We start from the raw sequence: 18,295 nt of genomic DNA, 5'->3' as shown, positions 1-18,295 counted from the left end.
GTATAATTCTATCTGTGTCACACCTCTGCCATATAATAGCTCCCAATATGCTTGGGAGAGAGTGAAAGCACATCTGCAAGGGGCTTATCACGACCATTTGTCTTCTCAAATTTCCATTCTTGAGTGTGAATTAAAGAAACACCTTGAAGAATGGTCGCAGCAATTACAAGAAGGCTTTCAATGGTTAAACTCGAACACTTGGTTGTCTGGGTTAAACATACGCATTTGGGTGATGGCCGCTGTACTTATTCTTTTTTGTATCTGTTTGCTAGGCACTTGCAGATGGCTCTGTGCTGCCACCCGACGCATCTATGACCAGGGAAGAATCATGGAAGCTTACCTTGCATTGGATGACCAGCATGCTGTAAGAATTAAAGAAGGGGGGGATATGGGGGGTGTACGACAACATATCCAAGCTTAGGTACAAGGCGTTTGAGGTCGGGGCGTGGAAACATACTGAGGCACTGTGTGTATGTTATTTGTGCATGAGAATGAAACTCCTTGACCCTGAAAACAGCACGGGGAGTGGAGTGTGTGGTGTGATAAGGAACGCTGAAAACAGCCTCCCGAGAATGCGGTTTGCGTGCTTGTACCAGGCCACAGGTGTCTCAAGACCCGACCTCAAAAAGGCCATCTAGTGGATGTTTGTGGTTTAACAAGCCCTTTCAATGAATACTTGGCGGACAGATGCTGGGGCGGAGTCTCTTAGGAGAGCTGCCCCCGGCCCCCCTCAGCTGGATTTGTCTGAGAACTCATTCTTGGCGTTCCACTGCAAGCTATAAGCTCTGCAATGGGCCCTGAAAAAAAAAAATCGATACTACGATGACTCCCGTATGTATTTCTTCAGCCCAGGTCCAGACCTTTGTCTACTCAACTTCTCCACGTGGATACCTAATAGGCATCTCAAATTTAAATATCCAAAACCAAACTCCTGACATTAAACACAAGAAGCAAGAAAAATGAACATATTTTCTGATTCCACTAATATAAAAGTACATAACAGTCAACACCAAACCATATTATTATTATTTCTTGAATTGAACTTTTATTTTAAGTTCAGAGGTACATGTACAGGTTCGTTACATAGGTAAACTTGTGTCGTGGGGGTTTCTTGTAGAAATTGTTTCGTCACCCAGTGATTAAGCCTAGTACCCATTCGTTATTTTTCCTGCTCCTCTCCATCCTCCCACCCTCCACCGTCCAATAGGCCCCAGTGTGTGTTGTTCCCCTCTTTGTGTCCCTGTGTTCTCATCGTTTAGCTTCCACTTGTAAGTGGGAATATGCGATATTTGGTTTTCTGTTCCTGCATTAGTTTGCTAAGGATAATGGCCTCCAGTTCCAACCATGTTCCTGCAAAGGACCTGATCTCATTCTTTTTTATGGCCGTATAGTATCCCATGGTGTATATGTACCACATTTTCTTTATCCAGTCTACCATTGATGGGCATTTAGGTTGATTCCATATCTTTGGTATTGTGAATAGTGCTGCAATGAATATACACGTGCACGTGTCTTGATAACAGAATGATTTATTATATTCCTTTGGGTATATGCTCAGTGATGAGATTGCTGGGCCGAATGGTATTTCTGTCTTCAGGTCTTCGAGGAATCACCACATGGTCTTCCACAATGGTTAAACTAATTTACACTCTCACCAACAGTGTATAAGTGTTCCTTTTTCTCTGCAACCTCGCCAGTATCCATTATTATTTTTTTTTCACTTTGTAATAATAGCCATTCTGACTGGCGTGAGATGGTATCTCATTGTGGTTTTGATTTGCATTTCTGTAATGGTCAGTGATGTTGAGCGTTCCTTCACAGGATTGTTGGCCGCATGTATGTCTTGTTTTGAAAAGTGACTGTTCATGTCCTTTGCCCACTTTTTAATGGGGTTGTTTGGTTTTTTTCTTGTAAATTTGTTTAAGTTCCTTATAGATGCTATTTGTTTGTCACATCTCTGATTTCCTTGAGCAGTATTTTGTAGTTCTTCTTGTAGAGATCTTTCACCTCCCTGGTGTGGTGTATTCCTGGGTATCTTGGTGTGTGTAGCAATTATGAATGGGACTGTGTTCCCAATTTGGCTCTCTGCTTGACTGTTGTTGGTGTATACGAATGTTTGCGATTTTTCCCATTGATCTGGTATCCTGAGACTTTGCTGAAGTTGATTATCAGCTTAAGGAGCTTTGGGGCTGACACTGTGTGGTTTTCTAGACTTAGGAACATGTCGTCTGCAGGCATACTGTAGTATTAAAAGAATGTAATATAGGACATAGGACAGAAAAACGTAGAGAAAAAAGAGGAAAGAATGATCACAAATGTAAATGTGTTGGTTTCCTCTTGAAGGAGGAATGAGGCTGAGATCAGGCAGAGACACCCCAGGAGCTTTGGGGAATGCTGGCGGTGTTCTCCTCTGTGACATGGGGGTGTTTCTGTAGAGGTGCCCTTGATAATCACTTATTAAACAACACGCACATATTGTGAAGTTCTCTCTATGTATGTTACATTTCAAAATAAAGAGGGGCGAAATTGCTAATAAGAAATAACACGCATTTGTAGTTAAACACTTCTCACAATCCACAGACCTGGAAATGACTGATTAGTTTTCTGTATGTGTAGTTTTCCAGTTTTAAGAATGTTCTACAAATGGAATCACACATTATGTAGCATTTCATATTTGGTGTCTTTAGCACAGTGAAATACATATAAGACCTCTAGAACTGCAATGTACTCTTTCTTGACCTCAGTACTCAATACGTGTTTTCATCACTTCACAATAGTTCATTCACAGTCGATTGGTTTTCTAAACTTGTATATATGTGTAGTATGCTTTATAAATATCATATGATGGTTAACTTTATGTAATTTGTTATATCTTGGTAATGGACTTTTCTTAAAAATGGATAGTATCCCTAAGAATACCCCGTACATTTCCATTGCAAAAAAAAAAAAAAAAAGGTATTCCATCATATGAGTATACCACAATTAGCTGATATAAACTATGAAGGTAAACATTTGCGTTGCTGCCCCTCAATGTTGTTGCCTTAATTTCTTTTTCTCAGGTCCTAAGTCGTCTGCCTCTGAGAATAAGTGGATGGGGAGGTGACAAATCTCCCGTGAGAAAAATGTACCAAGGCCATAGGGTTCCAGCACAAAATCACAAATTCTGAATGAAAACTTACCACCCAAATATAAAATATTTACCAAAACATCGAAATTAAGATCACAATTATATAAGCATCATTCCTATGATGTTTGGTGAAATCTATGAGAATTTGAAATCAAGCTATCACTATCAATAAACTGATATTAGTACTCGCAAGGAGATCTGCTATAAATAGAGAAAATAAAATTTTGGTTATCCTTCTGGTTATGAAATACTTACCTGTTTAATGCAATGTTACTTCCCTTAGCACTATTGTTTTGTCTGCTTATGGTGGCAGGCAACGTGCAGAAAGAAAACATCACAGTTTATGTGCCTAGTTTAATAAATGATTATCCAGTGCACCTGTACGGGAACGCTCCCCTAGGTCCCAGAGGAGAACACCGCCAGCATCCCCCAAAGCCTCCTGGGATGTCCCTGCCTGAGCTCAGCCCCACTCCTACTGCAAGGGGAAACCAACATCCTGACTTTTCTGATTGTCCTTTCCTTGCTCTTCTCTATGGTTTTATACCCTAAGTATGCATTCTTCAACAAGGTATGTTAGTGTTGCCTGTCATTTGAAGTTATAGGAATGGAATCATTAAACATGTCCGTGTTGTCCCTTGCTTCTTTCCCTCGATGTTATCTTTGTAAGATTTGCGCCTATTATTCCATGGAGGAGTACTTTGTACTTTTCCGTTGCTGAAATAGTATTCCATTGTATTAACATACCACAATGTATTCATTCCGTCCCATGAAAGTTGTGATTTTCGTTGTTTCCCATATTTGGGACTGGGTGATTACAAAAATACTACTCATAAACCCTTGTTGGCACAAGTAAAGGAGTCCTGAGAGGGATGTGTAGGCTGCTAAAAGCATATATTTAAAAGAGGATCGCAGACAATTAACGAGAAAACGTTAGAAAAAGAAGCCCAACATAAGACCAAGGAAAGTAGAAGGAAGTCATCAAGGTAAAAGCAGAAATCAGTGAAAGTAGAAACAAGCATAAGGATCACAAAACCAGAAGTTGGGTGTTTGGAAGAAGAATGAAATTGGTAAAACTCTTGTGAGACTGGTCAAGAAAACAAGGGAGAAGGGCACCGCTATCAGGAAAGAAAAGGGAGAAATAAGCACAAACGATGTTACGTCCGTTCTCGTGTTGCTATATAGAAATATCCAAGACCGAGTCATTCATAAAGAGAAGAGCTCATGGTTCTGCAGGCTGTACGGGAAGCATAGCGGCTTCTACTTCTAGGAGGACTCAGGAAACTTGCAATCATGGCAGAAGGCAAAACAGGAGCAGGTACTTGTTACATGGTAGGAGCAGGAGCAAGAGAGAGAGAACAGGGGGAGGTGTCACACACTTTTAAACGACCAGACTCATGACAACTCACTCGCGACCACGGGGACAGTACCAAGCGGATGCTGCTAAACCATTCCTGAGAAATCCAGCCCGATAATCCAGTCAGCTCCCACCAGGCCCCACCTCCAGCATTAGAAGTTACAGTTTGACATGAGACTTGGTGGGGACACGGTTCCAAGCCATATCATATGCAGACATCCAAAAGATAGAAAGAAGATATTGTGGGGGAACTGGATATTCACACAGAGTGCCCATGCAGTAACAGCACATAGCTAATTAAATACAAAGAGAAGATGGCACTTTCACAATGGGGTAATCTGGAACAGCGCCCCGAGCACATGGTCAAGATGAACATCACCAGTCATGAGACAAACCGACATGGAGAATCTGCTGATGTCACGCACCCAGAAGAACAGCACGTCTGCTTTGCAGTAGTCCCGCCAAAAATGTTAAACCTACCTGAATCTAATCACAAGGAAGCCATTGGACAAACCTACGTTCAAGGGCTTCCTGACAAGGACTGCACTGGTTTAAAGCACACTTTAAGGCGGGCGGATCACAAGGTCAGGAGATCGAGACCATCCTGGTTAAGACGGTCAAACCCCGTCTCTACTAAAAAATACAAAAAATTAGCCGGGCGTGGTGGCGGGCGCCTGTAGTCCCAGCTACTCGGGAGGCTGAGGCAGGAGAATGGCGTGAACCCGGGAGGCGGAGCTTGCAGTGAGCCGAGATCGTGCCACTGTGCTCCAGCCTGGGCAACGGAGTGAGACTCCATCTCAAACACACACACACACACACACACACACACACACACACACACACACACAAAAGCACACTTTAAAGGACACTGAAGAGACTTGATGGGCCGGGAACCATGGCTCATGGCTCATGCCCGTAATCCCATCAATTTGGGAGACCTCGGCGAGCGGTTGGTGCTTGCCTGTGGTCCAAGCTACTCAGGAGGCTGAGGTGGGAGGATGGCTTGAGCCTGGAGGTCGAGGCTACAGTGAGCCGGGTTCGTGACACTACATGCCAGCGTGGGCGACAGAGGGAGACCCTGTCTCAAAAGAGACTTGACAACTAAATGCAAAGCATGATGTTTGGTTGGAAAGAGAATTTTGTTAGAAAGCAGCTATGAGGGATACTATGGGACCATGGGGACAGTTGGAAAATGTTTCATGTGATCATACAGTAGAAAATTGTGTGGTCTCAGTGTTACATTTCCTGAGTGTCATGATGGCATTAAGGTTTTGTGGGAGCCCATGCTTTCTTGTAGGCGATACATGCTGCAGTATTTACGGATGATGGATCTAAATGATTCCAGTGGATCTCAAATGATTCCACAAAACAATAAAAAACAAAAATACAAGCACGCACACACGCTTAGAGAAAGACGGGGGTGCAGGATGGAGGGAGGGCTGAAGCAAATGTGAGAAAATGGTAACAACTGGAGGATGCAGTTGAAGAATATACGTATGGGTGCTCCTTGTGCTTTCCCTGCAACTAACTCTCCTGTGGCTCCAAAATTTAGACAAATGCAATCTGGGATGAAGGGGGTATTATGGACCATTTTATTCCAGTCAGTTTGAAAACAGTGAAAAAGGTCACCAATTGCTAGGAAACCAAACCCGCCAAAACTGACACAAGAAGGCACAGCCAACCTGAACCGTTCCAGAATCATTACAGAAAGATATCAGTAGTCAAAGGCTTTCCGCGAATGAACTCCAGGATTCACCACCACATTCTGACAAACATCCTAGGAATACATATCTTCCATTTTACACAAACTCGTGCAGAAAATTGAAAGGGAGGGGCCAGGCATGGTGGTTCACGCCTGTAATCCCAGCACTTTGGGAGGCCGAGGCGGGTGGATCACGAGGTCAGGAGATCGAGACCATCCTGGCTAACACGGTGAAACCCCATCTCTACCAAAAATTAAAAAAAAAAAAAAAAAAAATTAGCCGGGCGTGCTGGCAGGCGCCTGTAGTCCCAGCTGCTTGGGAGGCTGAGGCAGGAGAATGGCGTGATCCTGGGACGCGGAGCTTGCAGTGAGCCGAGATCGTGCCACTGCACTCCAGCCTGGGTGACAGAGCGAGACTCCGTCTCAAAAAAAAAAATAAAAAAGAAAAGAAAAGAAAATTGAAAGGGAAGAACAATCCTCCACTCACTGTATGAGCTTGGCATAACCTCGATACCAAATCCTGCAAGGACACCTAGAGAAACATTGCAGGTCAATCACAGGCTCATGACATAGAAGTAAAAATTGGAAGCAGAATCTTAGCACACGGAAGCCTACAGGATATAAAAAGGAAAATACCTAATATGGCATGACTAATATTGGCTTCATCCCAGAAATATGAACTTAATTTCTCTTCAGAAAATACAGTGGTATAATTCTCCACATTAACAGATTCGGGGAGAGCAACATGCTCTTCATAGTCACAAAAGGTATTGACTAAATGTCAATTTCCATTTGAAATGTATTGCTGACAATTTTTTTTTTTTTCTAAGAAGTCAGGACTATTGGGCTATAACTTACACAGAGGTCTACGAGATCTCGTAAATGCATATGGCTGTAAAAACACCAGCACAATATATATAGATATAGAGCATCGCCGTCCCCCGCCCCCCTCCAGGTTCCCTTACGCCCTCTTATACTGAACTCCTCGTCTTAACCCTCAGACCCTGGCAACCATCAATCTGTTTTGTGTTCCTAGAGTTTTGCCTTTTCCAGAATGTCATACAAATGGAATCACACGGTACGTAGCATGTGCATTTGGCTTCCTTCAGAGAAAGACACTCGGACTGCAATTCCCTAAAGGTGCAATGTACAGTTTCATGACCTGGGTAATAGCTACCTGGCTTGATCACCTTATAACTGTTTGTCAGATGGCGGGCTTCTGAGTTATCCCCGTGTGTGTGTGTGTGTGTGTGTGTGTGTGTGTGTGCACGCGCGTGTATGTGAGAGTGTGTGTGTGTGTGTGTGTATTATGTTTCAAACATATAATTTTACATTTAACTGCCTCTAACTTTTATATGTTGGTGAGGGTTATTAAATGACAATTATTAATACTTAAAGGAAAGTGAGTGATTATTGGAAAAGTCAGCAGAGTGATTTCCTCTGGGGTGTGCAAAGGGGGAGGTAGTGATCAGGATGGGGCAAACAGGAGGGTTCCAAGACCCTGCCAACGTTCTGTTCCTTGCTCTGCATGGTAGTGACCTGGACTTCAACACTGCACAACCACATGGGTGCCGTTCACGCTGGATCACGAGAACGGAGCACCCTGGAATCCCACAGATAGAGTTTGCACAGCCACCCTGGCGGCCACAGCCTACGCGGCCGTACCTGGCAAACACTGGTGTTGGCCTCATCCTTCGAGGAAATGCATGATGAGAAAATGTGTGGGGGAAAGGAGGAGTTCTTGGGGTGGAGGTTGAGGACAGATGCGCATGAGGTCGTCCGAGTTCACCCAGGAGTGTGTTCCAGGTGGGCTAAAGTTCATGGCTGTTACTCACCATGACCACTATGATCCTATGATTGCCATCTCACATCCCCGTGTGTGATGCCCTGGGCCTCTGCCACAGCCTGGAAGGCCACCCTTGGGGACTCCGGCTGGTGGGCGTGTGCAGAGACTCACACACCTTCGGCTCTAGCTGGAGTCTGAAGAGGAGATGCTCTTTTTTGCCCACAGAGTAAGAGGTCTCATCTGGAAATGTACCTGCGGCAGCCCTGGCACCGGGTGTAGGTGGGATTCTGCTCAGGGCTCCGCCACTGTGGCTGCATCAAGGGCAGGCACGCAGCTCGCCAGACCTTCGGAGCCCGTGTGAGCTGAGTGGCAGGACAAGGCAGGAGGGGGGCTAAGGCTCTCCAGGCCAGACCCCACATTCCTCTTGGTGGGAGAGCAGGATTGAAGGAAAAGACAAAGCGGGACACTGAATGAGGAGAAGGGCTTGACCTCGTCCTCTCCACTGGGGCCCAGGTGGATTCCTCTAATCCGAGGAGTCTCAGATTCTGCACTTACTTCCCCTAGAACCGGAAGGCTCCACCTGACCATGGCCCGGGGTCTACATTTTACAGCTCTATTATTGTGCGGGAGGTGGTCTGAATATGGAACCGAGGTGGTGTGCTGAGAGGCGGGGCTGGCAAATCCAGCCACCGGGAGATGGGTTCTCGCCTTCCACGACTCCGTTCACCGGCTTCTCCCCTTCCACACCCTGTCGACCATGGCCCACGCCCCCCGGGGCAGTGAGGGGGGCTGGAGTTCTGCCCCCACCAGAACCTGCCTAGATGTCTCCGGTGGCAAAAACCCAAACTGGAGAGTCCCTGACACACGTCTTCCCCCAGACACCAGCCCACTGTGTTATCCCCCCAAGAAACAACCACCTGTGTCAGGGTCAAAGCCTTGGCCCGAGGAATCAAGCCAACCCTCTCAGGGAAGGTGTTGGATTCCGATGGGGTAGGTCCCCACCAGCGTTCGTTTCCAGGTCTGAGGCCTGTGATTGGCCCACCATGTGCGTGATGGTCCCCCTCACTGAGCTCACACCATGGGCCCACAGGGAGACACAGAGGGAGTATGGGGGAAGGCAGACACCGAGCCCGACCAGCTGTCCCAGGGCAGTCCCTCTTTCCCGCTTTACACCCTCTCTGTGGGCGTCCTTCCTGTCCGTGTCTTGGTTAGTGGGTGTCGTGGCACCCTCCCACGGGAGCTCCCCACTTCCTAGATGAGGCACCAACCAGCGACTCTGAGGTATTATCACTGCACCCACACATGGGAGTGCTGAGACATCCCATCCATCCTGCGGAGGATCGGGAGCCTACTGTGGCACCTCCAGCATTCTGAGAGCCCCGACACCCATCCCTGTGTTTGGGGATGTCCCCTTCATCCCACTCCACAGCCTTCTAGGTGTTAGAATTGAACAACACCTCTTGTGAAAGGGTAGATCCCAGCCCTGCTTTAGCGAATTCGATCCTTCATGGATCCTTCACCACTGCTTCCACTCCGTGAATCAGCCCATTCTCCCTCAACGGAGAGCACCCCCGATTAATTTGATTCCCAAGCGGGTGCTTGCAGGGGCGCGCACACACACATACACACGCTAACCTTGAATGGTATCTGTATTTCTCCTGTCCTTGTTCGACACCCTGTCTCTCGGCAATGGGAGCTGGCAGAACCTACACACACCTCCTCACTGGAATCGGAATCTGTGCCCAAATCTGGGACTTGCCCAGCCCAGGATTCTGGCTGAAGGAAGCGGGCGATCCCAACTGTCAGGGAGGGTGAAGGCGGAAGAGGGAGCTCTAGGAAATCTCGTGTGACCTCGAGAGGCGGTCGGGAAGACTGACCAGGGACACAGAAATAATCACGTCCACAAAAACCTGTTGGCCTTTGGGGTGGTGAAACGGTATTTCACGGGGACCATCCAAGAACAGCCAGGCCTAGCATCCACACTTGCCCTGGAAACCAGCTGGCCATTTTCAAATCAATGGTATGGAGCCCACCGGCTGCAGAAGGGGCTGTTGGCTGCGTATAGGACACCAAGGATGTGGAAGCTCCCTTCCATGTAGCTACCGGCGGGCAGTTTCCACCAGGTTGGCCCGCAGGCACCAGAACAGACTCAGTGCCCCCACCTCCAACCAAGAGACTATCTTGCCCTTTTCTTCCGCACTCCATGTATCTTCCCTTTGGCTCAGCTTCCCACCAGGATGCGGTTTCTGTCTCCACCTGGCCACTAAAGCTAAGGAGGAGATCTGACAGAATTTGGTAACTAAGGTTCAAAGGTGAGGGCTAAGAGGAACTGAGGATGCCAAGCGGGTTTTTGCCCCAGATGACCTGACCCTGTGCATGGTGGCACCGGAGGGACATAACAGCTCAAGAAAGAGGACTGGGCCCCTGAGGGGCGGGGAGGATGAGCTCCGTCGTGTTCCTCAACAGCATGGAAATAACCATGCAGGAAAGGCCACCGGCATCAAGCCACTGGGGAGAGCAAGGATGCTCACGATGGAAAGGATGGTGAGAGGGCAGAACAGAAACAGTGAACCGCAGGAGGAAAGGTGAGAGAGACGGGTTCTGGAAGGAGGCCATCAGTTCCTGCTGAAGGGGAGGGAGAATAGCGCTGAAGAAGGGGAACTGTGAGACCCCAAAGTGGGAGGAGAAGAGGAGGGACCATGAGCAAGGCGTGTAGGAGAAAGGCAGGAAATGCTGCTGTGGCCGGGCAGGGCCCCCACAGCACCTAGACCCAGGGCACTGTGGTGAGCCCGAGTGCAGGGCTGCTGCTCAGAGGCCGGCCCAGGCGCCCCGCAGGGAGAGGGCCCACCACAGAGCACCAGGGGAACTGTTCTTCAACTGCCAGTGAACCGGGCAACACCCTGCAACCCCCAACACTCCCAACAATCGCAGACAGGGCAGACCACAGACCACAGAATATGAGAACGACTTTATTTCAAATTGCTTTGAACTGCGTTGGGAAGTGTGCAAATGCAGCAGAAGAGAGGAAGCCCTGGCTGAACAGGATATGGAGGGAACCCACTTGGCTACAGCTCCGGAGCTCCAAAGGTGGCAGCTGTTCGTCTTGTAGGAAGAATGCTGGCTTAAACCTGTGAAACAGACTAGGCTCAGGGACGGGCCCTCAGCCAGGGCCAGCCTGCAGCCCTCCTAAGGTACCATGATTGTGGAAAGGGGCATGGTGTGTGCAACACTCACTTCAAAGGTCCTGGAACTTGTCATTGAGGAACTGCATGGCCGCTGAAACAGAGAGGCAGAACCGGGCACTCCAGACCCAGGGAAACAGAAACCCACGCCCCGCCCCGGTGGGGGAACCACCTAGCCCTGCAACCAGAAACCCCACCAGTCCTGGGACTGACTCACCCACCCGTCACCTGAATTAAATGTGGAAATGCCTTCTAAGCGGGAAAGTGGTTCTCAGGTGCTGGGCCATCCCAGAACCGTTCATTCAGAACGTGTTTCAAAGGCAGATAAGCCAGCCAGCAAGCAAACACCATACAAGCCATACCAGGCAGCAGTTAAAGGGAAAACACATGCAGTATCTCTAACCCTCCTAAGAGAAGGAGAGTTCTGGGACTCGTGGACTAAGGGTACACAGAGTTCAGATGACACGTTGCTGTCTGTGCACACCCCTAGCTGGAAAGGCACAGAAGGCTCCAGGGCCAGGTCTGCTTGATTCTCCTCCCCAGAGGAAAGTCAGTCCCAGTGATGCTGCCTGTACCTGCAGCCCACCCCCGCCCCCAACACCTGCAGAAAGACACCGCTGTCCAGCCCTGCCCCAGCCAGGGCTCCCTCATACCTAGCTGCTGTGTAAGGTCATCAACTTCCCTCTGCAGCTGGATGCACTAGACCAGCAGACACCGGAGGAAGATAAATGGTTAGTCAATTCTGGCCTCCTCTCTCCCTAGCCTCCCTGCAGCCCCCATAGCCTGCAGCCCAGTGGCGAGGTGGGTTGGCATGGAACCCTCAATGGAAACGAGGCACCCTCTCTCCGTGGGGTGCAGAAGGTGGAGATGTGCGGAGTGGGGTGGAGGGGGGGCGGACGCAGAAATCAGTTTAACCTGGACACGGATCCCACCATCTACTGTGGACCTCTATTTCTAGGAGCCACACAAGGCATTACCCGAGGACAGCCCTGGGCTCCCGGGGGCTGCTGCTGCCTTTCCGGTCTTGGGGGATGGACAGGCGGTTGCTGGTTACCTGAAAGAGAACACAAAATCCAGCTTCCAAGACTCCCAGTGAGGTGTAAAGGGTCTAGTGGTGTCTAACGTGAGGCAGCATCACCCTCTGCTGGTACACGTTGCCCCTGCTCTGCCCAGCAACTCCAACCCCGCTCTTGGACTGCCTTCGCTGTTCCCCAGTGTAAGCCCATGTGCACCTGTGGCCCCCTAGCATTGTGACTCCAGGTTGGACTCCAGCAGTGCGGCAGCCACAGTCAGGCCCTGGGAGGGGCAGTGTGGCTGAGCAGGACTTAACAGAAAAGGGCTCAGTACCGCCGAAAGTCTCCTTCCAGAGTTGGAGTTTGGGGCGCTGCTCCAAATCGCCCCCCACCACACAAACCCCACTCAGAGAGGACGATGTGGCTTAAAGCCAGCCCCGTCAACACCCCGTTTCCCCGTGGGACAGCTGCCTGGGTGGGCAGGGAAGTCTGGGAACAAGGCTGAGCCCCCAGAAGCAACAGGGCCAGAGGTTTCCCTCCCGACCCCTCTCCCCTCCACCCCTATCAAACCCGCAAGACTCACCGGAGGGTGCATGGCGTCTGGGCACGAGGCCTCCCGGGCTGTAGGCCGAGGGCTCTGAAGCTCCCGGAAGTTGGGGAGCTCTGATGTTGGGGTCGCTACTGCTGAATTCTCCACGACGCACAGACAGGCGAGGCAGCCCTGGCCTGTGTGTGGGAAGCTAAAACAGAAACTTCTGAGTTGGGCTGGCGATGGGGGCCGGCGGTGAGTACACGTGGGGAGGGGTTGTGGTAAGGTGGAGACTCCTGAACCTAACCTCATTAGCACTTTCTCCCTCAGTCAGCGTCAGGCCAGGAGGCAGAGGCCAGCCAGGGAAAACACTGGGGATACTGAGATAGCCTGGGCCACCTGCCAGGTGGGTCGGGCAACAGCTAGGGAAGGAGGAATCAAGAAGTTGATGATCCTTGACACCCCAGCTTTGCGGCCCACACTTTAAGGCATCACCCGATCCAAACCAGCTGCCAGCCCTGCCTTCCATTCCATCCCAGCTCCTCTCTGCGGGCAGAAGCAGGACCCCTGCAGAGTGTCCAGAGGCATGGCCATCACACAAGAATTTCTCCCTTTAACGTGTGCCCTTATGACGAAGACACCCATCGGGCATTCTAGTGTCCCTGGGCTCCCGATGACAACCCTCGAGCAAGGGACAGAGGGGGCATGGGTAAACAGGTGTGTGCTGGAAGAGAGGAGGTGTGGGGGGAGGAGGGTAAAGAGGGAGAGGAGGGCGAGAAGGGCCTACTCACTTGGGCTCTTGGGACCTCATCTCTATTTGGGTCATTATCTTCTCTGGCCGCAGCCTGGGACTCCCTGGTCTTCCTCCCTGCTGTTTTCTTCCCAGGGCTGCTGTGCTTAGGCTTTTGGGGTTTCTTGGACATCCCCTGTGGCCGCACACCAGAGAATGGCGGGAAGGTGGCCGGCTCTGGGGGAGCGGCTGAGAGTCTCTCTCCGCAGGCAGGAAAGGCTCTCCCCGGAGCCAGTTGAGAGGCACCCCCTAGGGACTTCTTCCCGCGGGCCATCTTCCTCCTGGAAAGGCCCTGGGGCAGGGCCCCTGCAGCGGCAGCTCCTGAGCAGCTGGGCCTGACCTCCACCTTTCCCCAGGCCCTGCTCTGCATTTTCTTCTGGGGAGGGTCCTCCAGCTCTCCCACAGCCGGCCTCTCTACGACTGGAGTGAGTCCGTGGGGAGCAGAGGTCAGGAAACGGCCCGGCACAGGCAGGTAACTCTCCTTGCAGTGGAAGCTTGCCTGTCTGGATGTGTCTGCTCGCTTCTTGGGGCTGCCGGGCTTGGCCTGGCTTCCTTCGTTGCGGCGAATGCCTACCTTCATCAGCGGTAAGTCGCTGCTCTCATCTGTGGAATCAGAGTCGTGGGTAGACAGCCTGGTGGGGCCTTTTGCAGAGGGATGCTGGGGATCCACGCGGAGGCTCCATCTGCTCTTTGAGCCCCTTTCCGGGTTCTTCCAGGCCCGCACTGGCCCAGGACCACAGAGGCAGAGACGGCCGGCAGAGGCCTGCTGCCATTTTCCAGGGCCGTGGCCCAGTGCGTCTCTCCCACTGGGACCGACCTCCGCATCCGCCCAATTGTCAGCCGACCCTTCGGCAGCGGCGTCTTCTGGGAACGGGTGTCCCTGGACGCTGGACGGCGGCACGATGGCGGCTGGTTCGTCAGCCAGGTAGAATGAGTAGTCCACAACGTCCCCTTGGTCATCGACCGGGGTGCCTGGCCGGCCCTCCCGGCCCCAGAGCACCACCCTTCCTTGCTCTATCAATTCGCTCTCAGACTCGAAGCTGAAGCCCTCGGGATCTGTGAACCCGCTCTCGCTCTCGCCATCGCCACTGCCTGGCACCCCCAAATCGAGGCCGTGGCTGTGGGCCACTGGGGCTCCGGGGCTGGCCGTGTGGGAGCCAGCCTGTTTGCCACCCTCCAGGTCGAAACCGGCCCCACAAACGGACACCTTGTTGGGGGAGCTCATGGCGCCAGTCCCGGCAGCCTGGGCTGCGGGGAGACGGTAGTCCTGGTAACGGTGGGAGCGGAGAGCCGAGCCCGAGCCCAGCCAAGCCCAGCTGAGCGGGCCACGCGACAGAAACAGTGAGGCCTTCGGGACACCACCACCCTCACCCCAGGCGGAAGTACCAGATGTCCCGGACAGCGAGTGGCTTCCTCGCGCCCTTGACGCCGGCACCGAGCCTTCTCATTGGTCCCCGTCTGCCAACCAGCACGCCCTTTGTGGGGCGAGGTGCCTGAGCTTTAACCAATCGGGACACAGGCTCTTGGTTTGCCTCCACGCCCGTCATTTGACTGGGTGGCTGCACTCTGGTCGGGTCTTGGGGCCAAGGGGCACTGTAGCTCTCGATCACCTCTTTCTTCCTGTCCTTCCGCCTCTGGCCGGGCACCTACTTTCCAAGGAGAGCTACGTCTCTGAGCCCCAGTGTCCCATCTGTAAGGTGGGGATTAAGGGGAGAGCTTCCCCCAGCTCATCAGCTTGGGAGAGTAAATGTGATGCACGCAAAGCACCAGGTGCACAGAGGAGGTCTCATTGGAAAGTAGGTTCCCAGCCAGAGGCAGCAGGAAAGCAAGAAGGAGGTGGATCGAGAGCTCCAGTGCACCCTGGCCCCAAGACCAGACCAGAGCACAGCCACCCAGTCAAATGATGGGCGTCGGGGCAAACCAAGAGCCTGTGTTCCGATTGGTTAAAGCCCAGAGGCCTCTACCAACAAAGGGCTCACTGGTTGGTAGAGGGGGACCAATGAGAAGTCGCGGCACTGGCGTCAAGTGCACGCGCGGAAGCCACACGCTGTCGGGGACATCTGGTACTTCCGCCTGGGGTGAGGGCAGCGGTGTCCCGAAGGCTTCACTGTTCGGGTCGTGTGGCCTGCTCCGCCAGGCTTGGCTGGACTCGGCTCTCCCCTTCTGCTGTTACCAGGACGACCGTCTCCCCACAGCCCAGGCTGCCCAGACTGGCGCCATGAGCTCCCCTGACAAGGTAGCTGTTTGTGGGGCCAGTTTCGACCTGGAGGGTGGCAAGCAGGCTGGCTCCCGCATGGCCAGCCCGGGAGCCCCACGGGGCCAGGGCCACGGCCTCGATTTGGGGGCACCAGGCAGCCGCGAGGGCGAGAGCGGGTTCACAAATCCCAAGGTCTTCAGCTTCGAGTCTGAGAGCGAATTGATAGAGCAGGGAAAGGTGGTGCTCTGGGGCCGGGAAGGCCGGCCTGGCACCCCAGTCGACGACTAAGGGGACGATGTGGACTACTCGTCCTCCCCGGCTGATGAACCAGCTGCCATCGTGCCACCGCCCAGCGTCCAAGGACACCCCTCCCCAGAAGGTGCCACTGCCGAAGGGTCGGCTGACAACTGGGCGGACCTGGAGGTCGGTCCCAGTGGGAGAGGCGTGCTGGGCCCCAGCCCTGGAGAATGGCAGCAGGCTTCCGCCGGCCCCTGGGAGCCCAGGGTTGTCCTCGGGTAATGCTTTGTGTGGCTCCTAGAAATAGAAGTCCACGTTAGATGGTGGGATCCGTGTCCAGGTTAAACTGATTTCTGTGTCCCCCCGCCCCGTCACCACCTTCTGCATCCCACGGAGAGAGGGTGCCTCTTTTACATTGAGGGTTTCATGCCAACCCACCTCACCACTGGGCTGCAGGCTATGGGGGCTGTAAGGGCTGGGGGAGACGGGGAAGACGAGGAGAGAGGAGGCCAGAATTGACTAGCCATTTATCTTCCTCCGGTGTCTACTGGTCTAGTGCATCAGGCTGCAGAGGGAAATTGAGGACCTTACACAGCAACTAGGTATGATGGAGCCCTGGCTGGGGCAGGAATGGACAGCGGTGTCTTTCTGCAGGTGTGGGGGGCGGGGGTGGGCTGTAGGTACAGGCGGCGTCACTGGGACTGACTTTCCTTTGGGGAAGAGAACCAAGGAAAGCCTGGCCCTGGAGCCTTCTGTGCCTTTCCAGCTAGGGGTGTGCACAGACAGCAACGTGTTGTCTGAACTCCGTGTATCCTTAGTCCACGAGTCCCAGAACTCTCCTTCTCTTAGGAGGGTTAGAGATACCGCATGTGTTTTCCCTTTAACTGCTGCCTGGTATGGCTTGTACGGTGTTTGCTTGCTGGCTGGCTTATCTGTCTTTGAAACACGTTCTGAATGAACGGTTCTGGGATGGCCCAGCACCTGAGAACCACTTTCCCACTTAGAAGGCACTTCCACATTTAATTCAGGTGACGGGTGGGTGAGTCAGTCCCAGGGCTGATGGGGTTTCTGGTTGCAGGGCTAGGTGGTTCCCCAGGGGGGCAGGGGGTGAGTTTCTGTTTCCCTGGGTCTGGAGTGCCCGGTTCTGCCTCTCTGTTTCAGCGGCCATGCAGTTCCTCAATGACAAGTTCCAGGACCTTTGAAGTGAGTGTTGCACACACCATGCCCCTTCCCACAATCCCGGTAGCTTAGGAGGGCTGTGGGCTGGCCCTGGCTGGGGGCCAGTCCCTGAGCCTGCTGTGTTTCACAGGTTGGAGCCAGCGTCCGGAGCTGCAGCCAAGCGAGTTTCCTCCTTATCCTCCTTAGCCAGGGCTTTTTCTCTTCCGCTGCATTTGCCCCCTTCCCAACGCAGTTCAAAGCAGTGTGAAATAAAGTCGTTCTCATATTCTGTGGTCTGTGGTCTGCCCTCTCTGCGATTGTTGGGAGTGTTGGGGTGTGCCGGGTGTTGCTCCGTTCCCTGGCGCTGGAAGAACAGTTCCCCTGGCGCTCTGTGGTGGGCCCTCTCCCTGCGGGGCGCCTGGGCCGGCCTCTGAGCAGCAGCCCTGCACTCGGGCTCACCATAGTGCCCTGGGCCTAGGTGCTGTGGGAGGCCTGCCCGGCCACAGCAGCATTTCCTGCTTTTCCTGTACACGCCCTGCTCATGCCCCCTCCTCTTCTCCCACTTTGGGGTCTCACGGGTCCCCTTCTTCAGTGCTATTCTCTCTCCCCTTCAGCAGGAACTGATGGCCTCCTTTGAGCACCCTGGTCCTTTGAGCAACCTTTCCTCCTGCAGTTCACTGTCCCTGTTTGTCCTGTCACTGTCCTTTCCATCATGAGCATCCTTGCTCTCCCCTATGGCTTGACGCCAGTGGCCTTTCCTGCATGATTATTTCCGTGCTGTTGAGGAACACGACGGAGCTCAGTCCTCTTTCTGGAGCCATTATTTCCCTCCGGTGCCACCATGCACATGGTCAGGTCATCTGGGCCAGTAACCTGCGTGACATCCTCAGTTCGTCTTAGCCCTCACCTTTGAACCTCAGTTACCAAATCCCGTTAGGTCTCCCTCTTTAGTTTCAGTAGCCTTGTGGAGGCAGAAGCCACATCCCGGTGGGTGGCTGAGTCAAAGGGAAGGTAGATGGAGTGCAGAAGAAAAGGGCAAGATAGTCTCTTGGTTGGAGGTGGGGGCACCGAGTCTGTTCTGGCGCCTGTGGGCCAACCTGGTGGAAACTGTTCGCAGGCACCTACACAGAAGGTGGCTTCCATATCCTTGGTGTTCTATAGGTGGCCAGCAGCCCCTTCTGCAGCCAGTGGGCTCCATACCCTTGATTTGAAAATGGCCA

At 52.4% G+C, this 18,295-nt stretch overlaps 1 protein-coding gene across 2 annotated transcripts; it reads right to left on the bottom strand.

Annotated features, from left to right (window-relative positions):
- Positions 1–10,922: 10,922 nt before the first annotated feature.
- LOC129023914 (uncharacterized protein CXorf49) lies at positions 10,923–17,243 on the bottom strand. Of its 2 annotated transcripts, XM_054470818.2 has the most exons (6): positions 13,485–17,243; positions 12,748–12,904; positions 12,129–12,205; positions 11,805–11,850; positions 11,204–11,245; positions 10,923–11,097 (listed from the first exon to the last, which is right to left on the bottom strand). In XM_054470818.2, exons 1-5 carry the CDS (start codon positions 14,706–14,708, stop codon positions 11,205–11,207), a joined length of 1,545 nt encoding a protein of 514 aa, XP_054326793.1. In that variant the 5' UTR covers positions 14,709–17,243; the 3' UTR covers positions 10,923–11,097; position 11,204. The 2 variants fall into 2 exon arrangements, 1 of the variants encoding a protein (XP_054326793.1); XR_008496972.1 differs by lacking the exons at positions 10,923–11,097; positions 11,204–11,245; positions 11,805–11,850; positions 12,129–12,205 and having other exon boundaries at positions 12,836–12,904; positions 13,001–14,844.
- Positions 17,244–18,295: the final 1,052 nt, after the last annotated feature.

This window comes from Pongo pygmaeus, chromosome X, assembly GCF_028885625.2.
Source record: "Pongo pygmaeus isolate AG05252 chromosome X, NHGRI_mPonPyg2-v2.0_pri, whole genome shotgun sequence".
In the NCBI taxonomy this organism is placed as follows: domain Eukaryota; kingdom Metazoa; phylum Chordata; class Mammalia; order Primates; family Hominidae; genus Pongo; species Pongo pygmaeus.
Note: the sequence above shows the minus strand (reverse complement) of the source record. Positions and strands in the feature narration are given on the sequence as shown.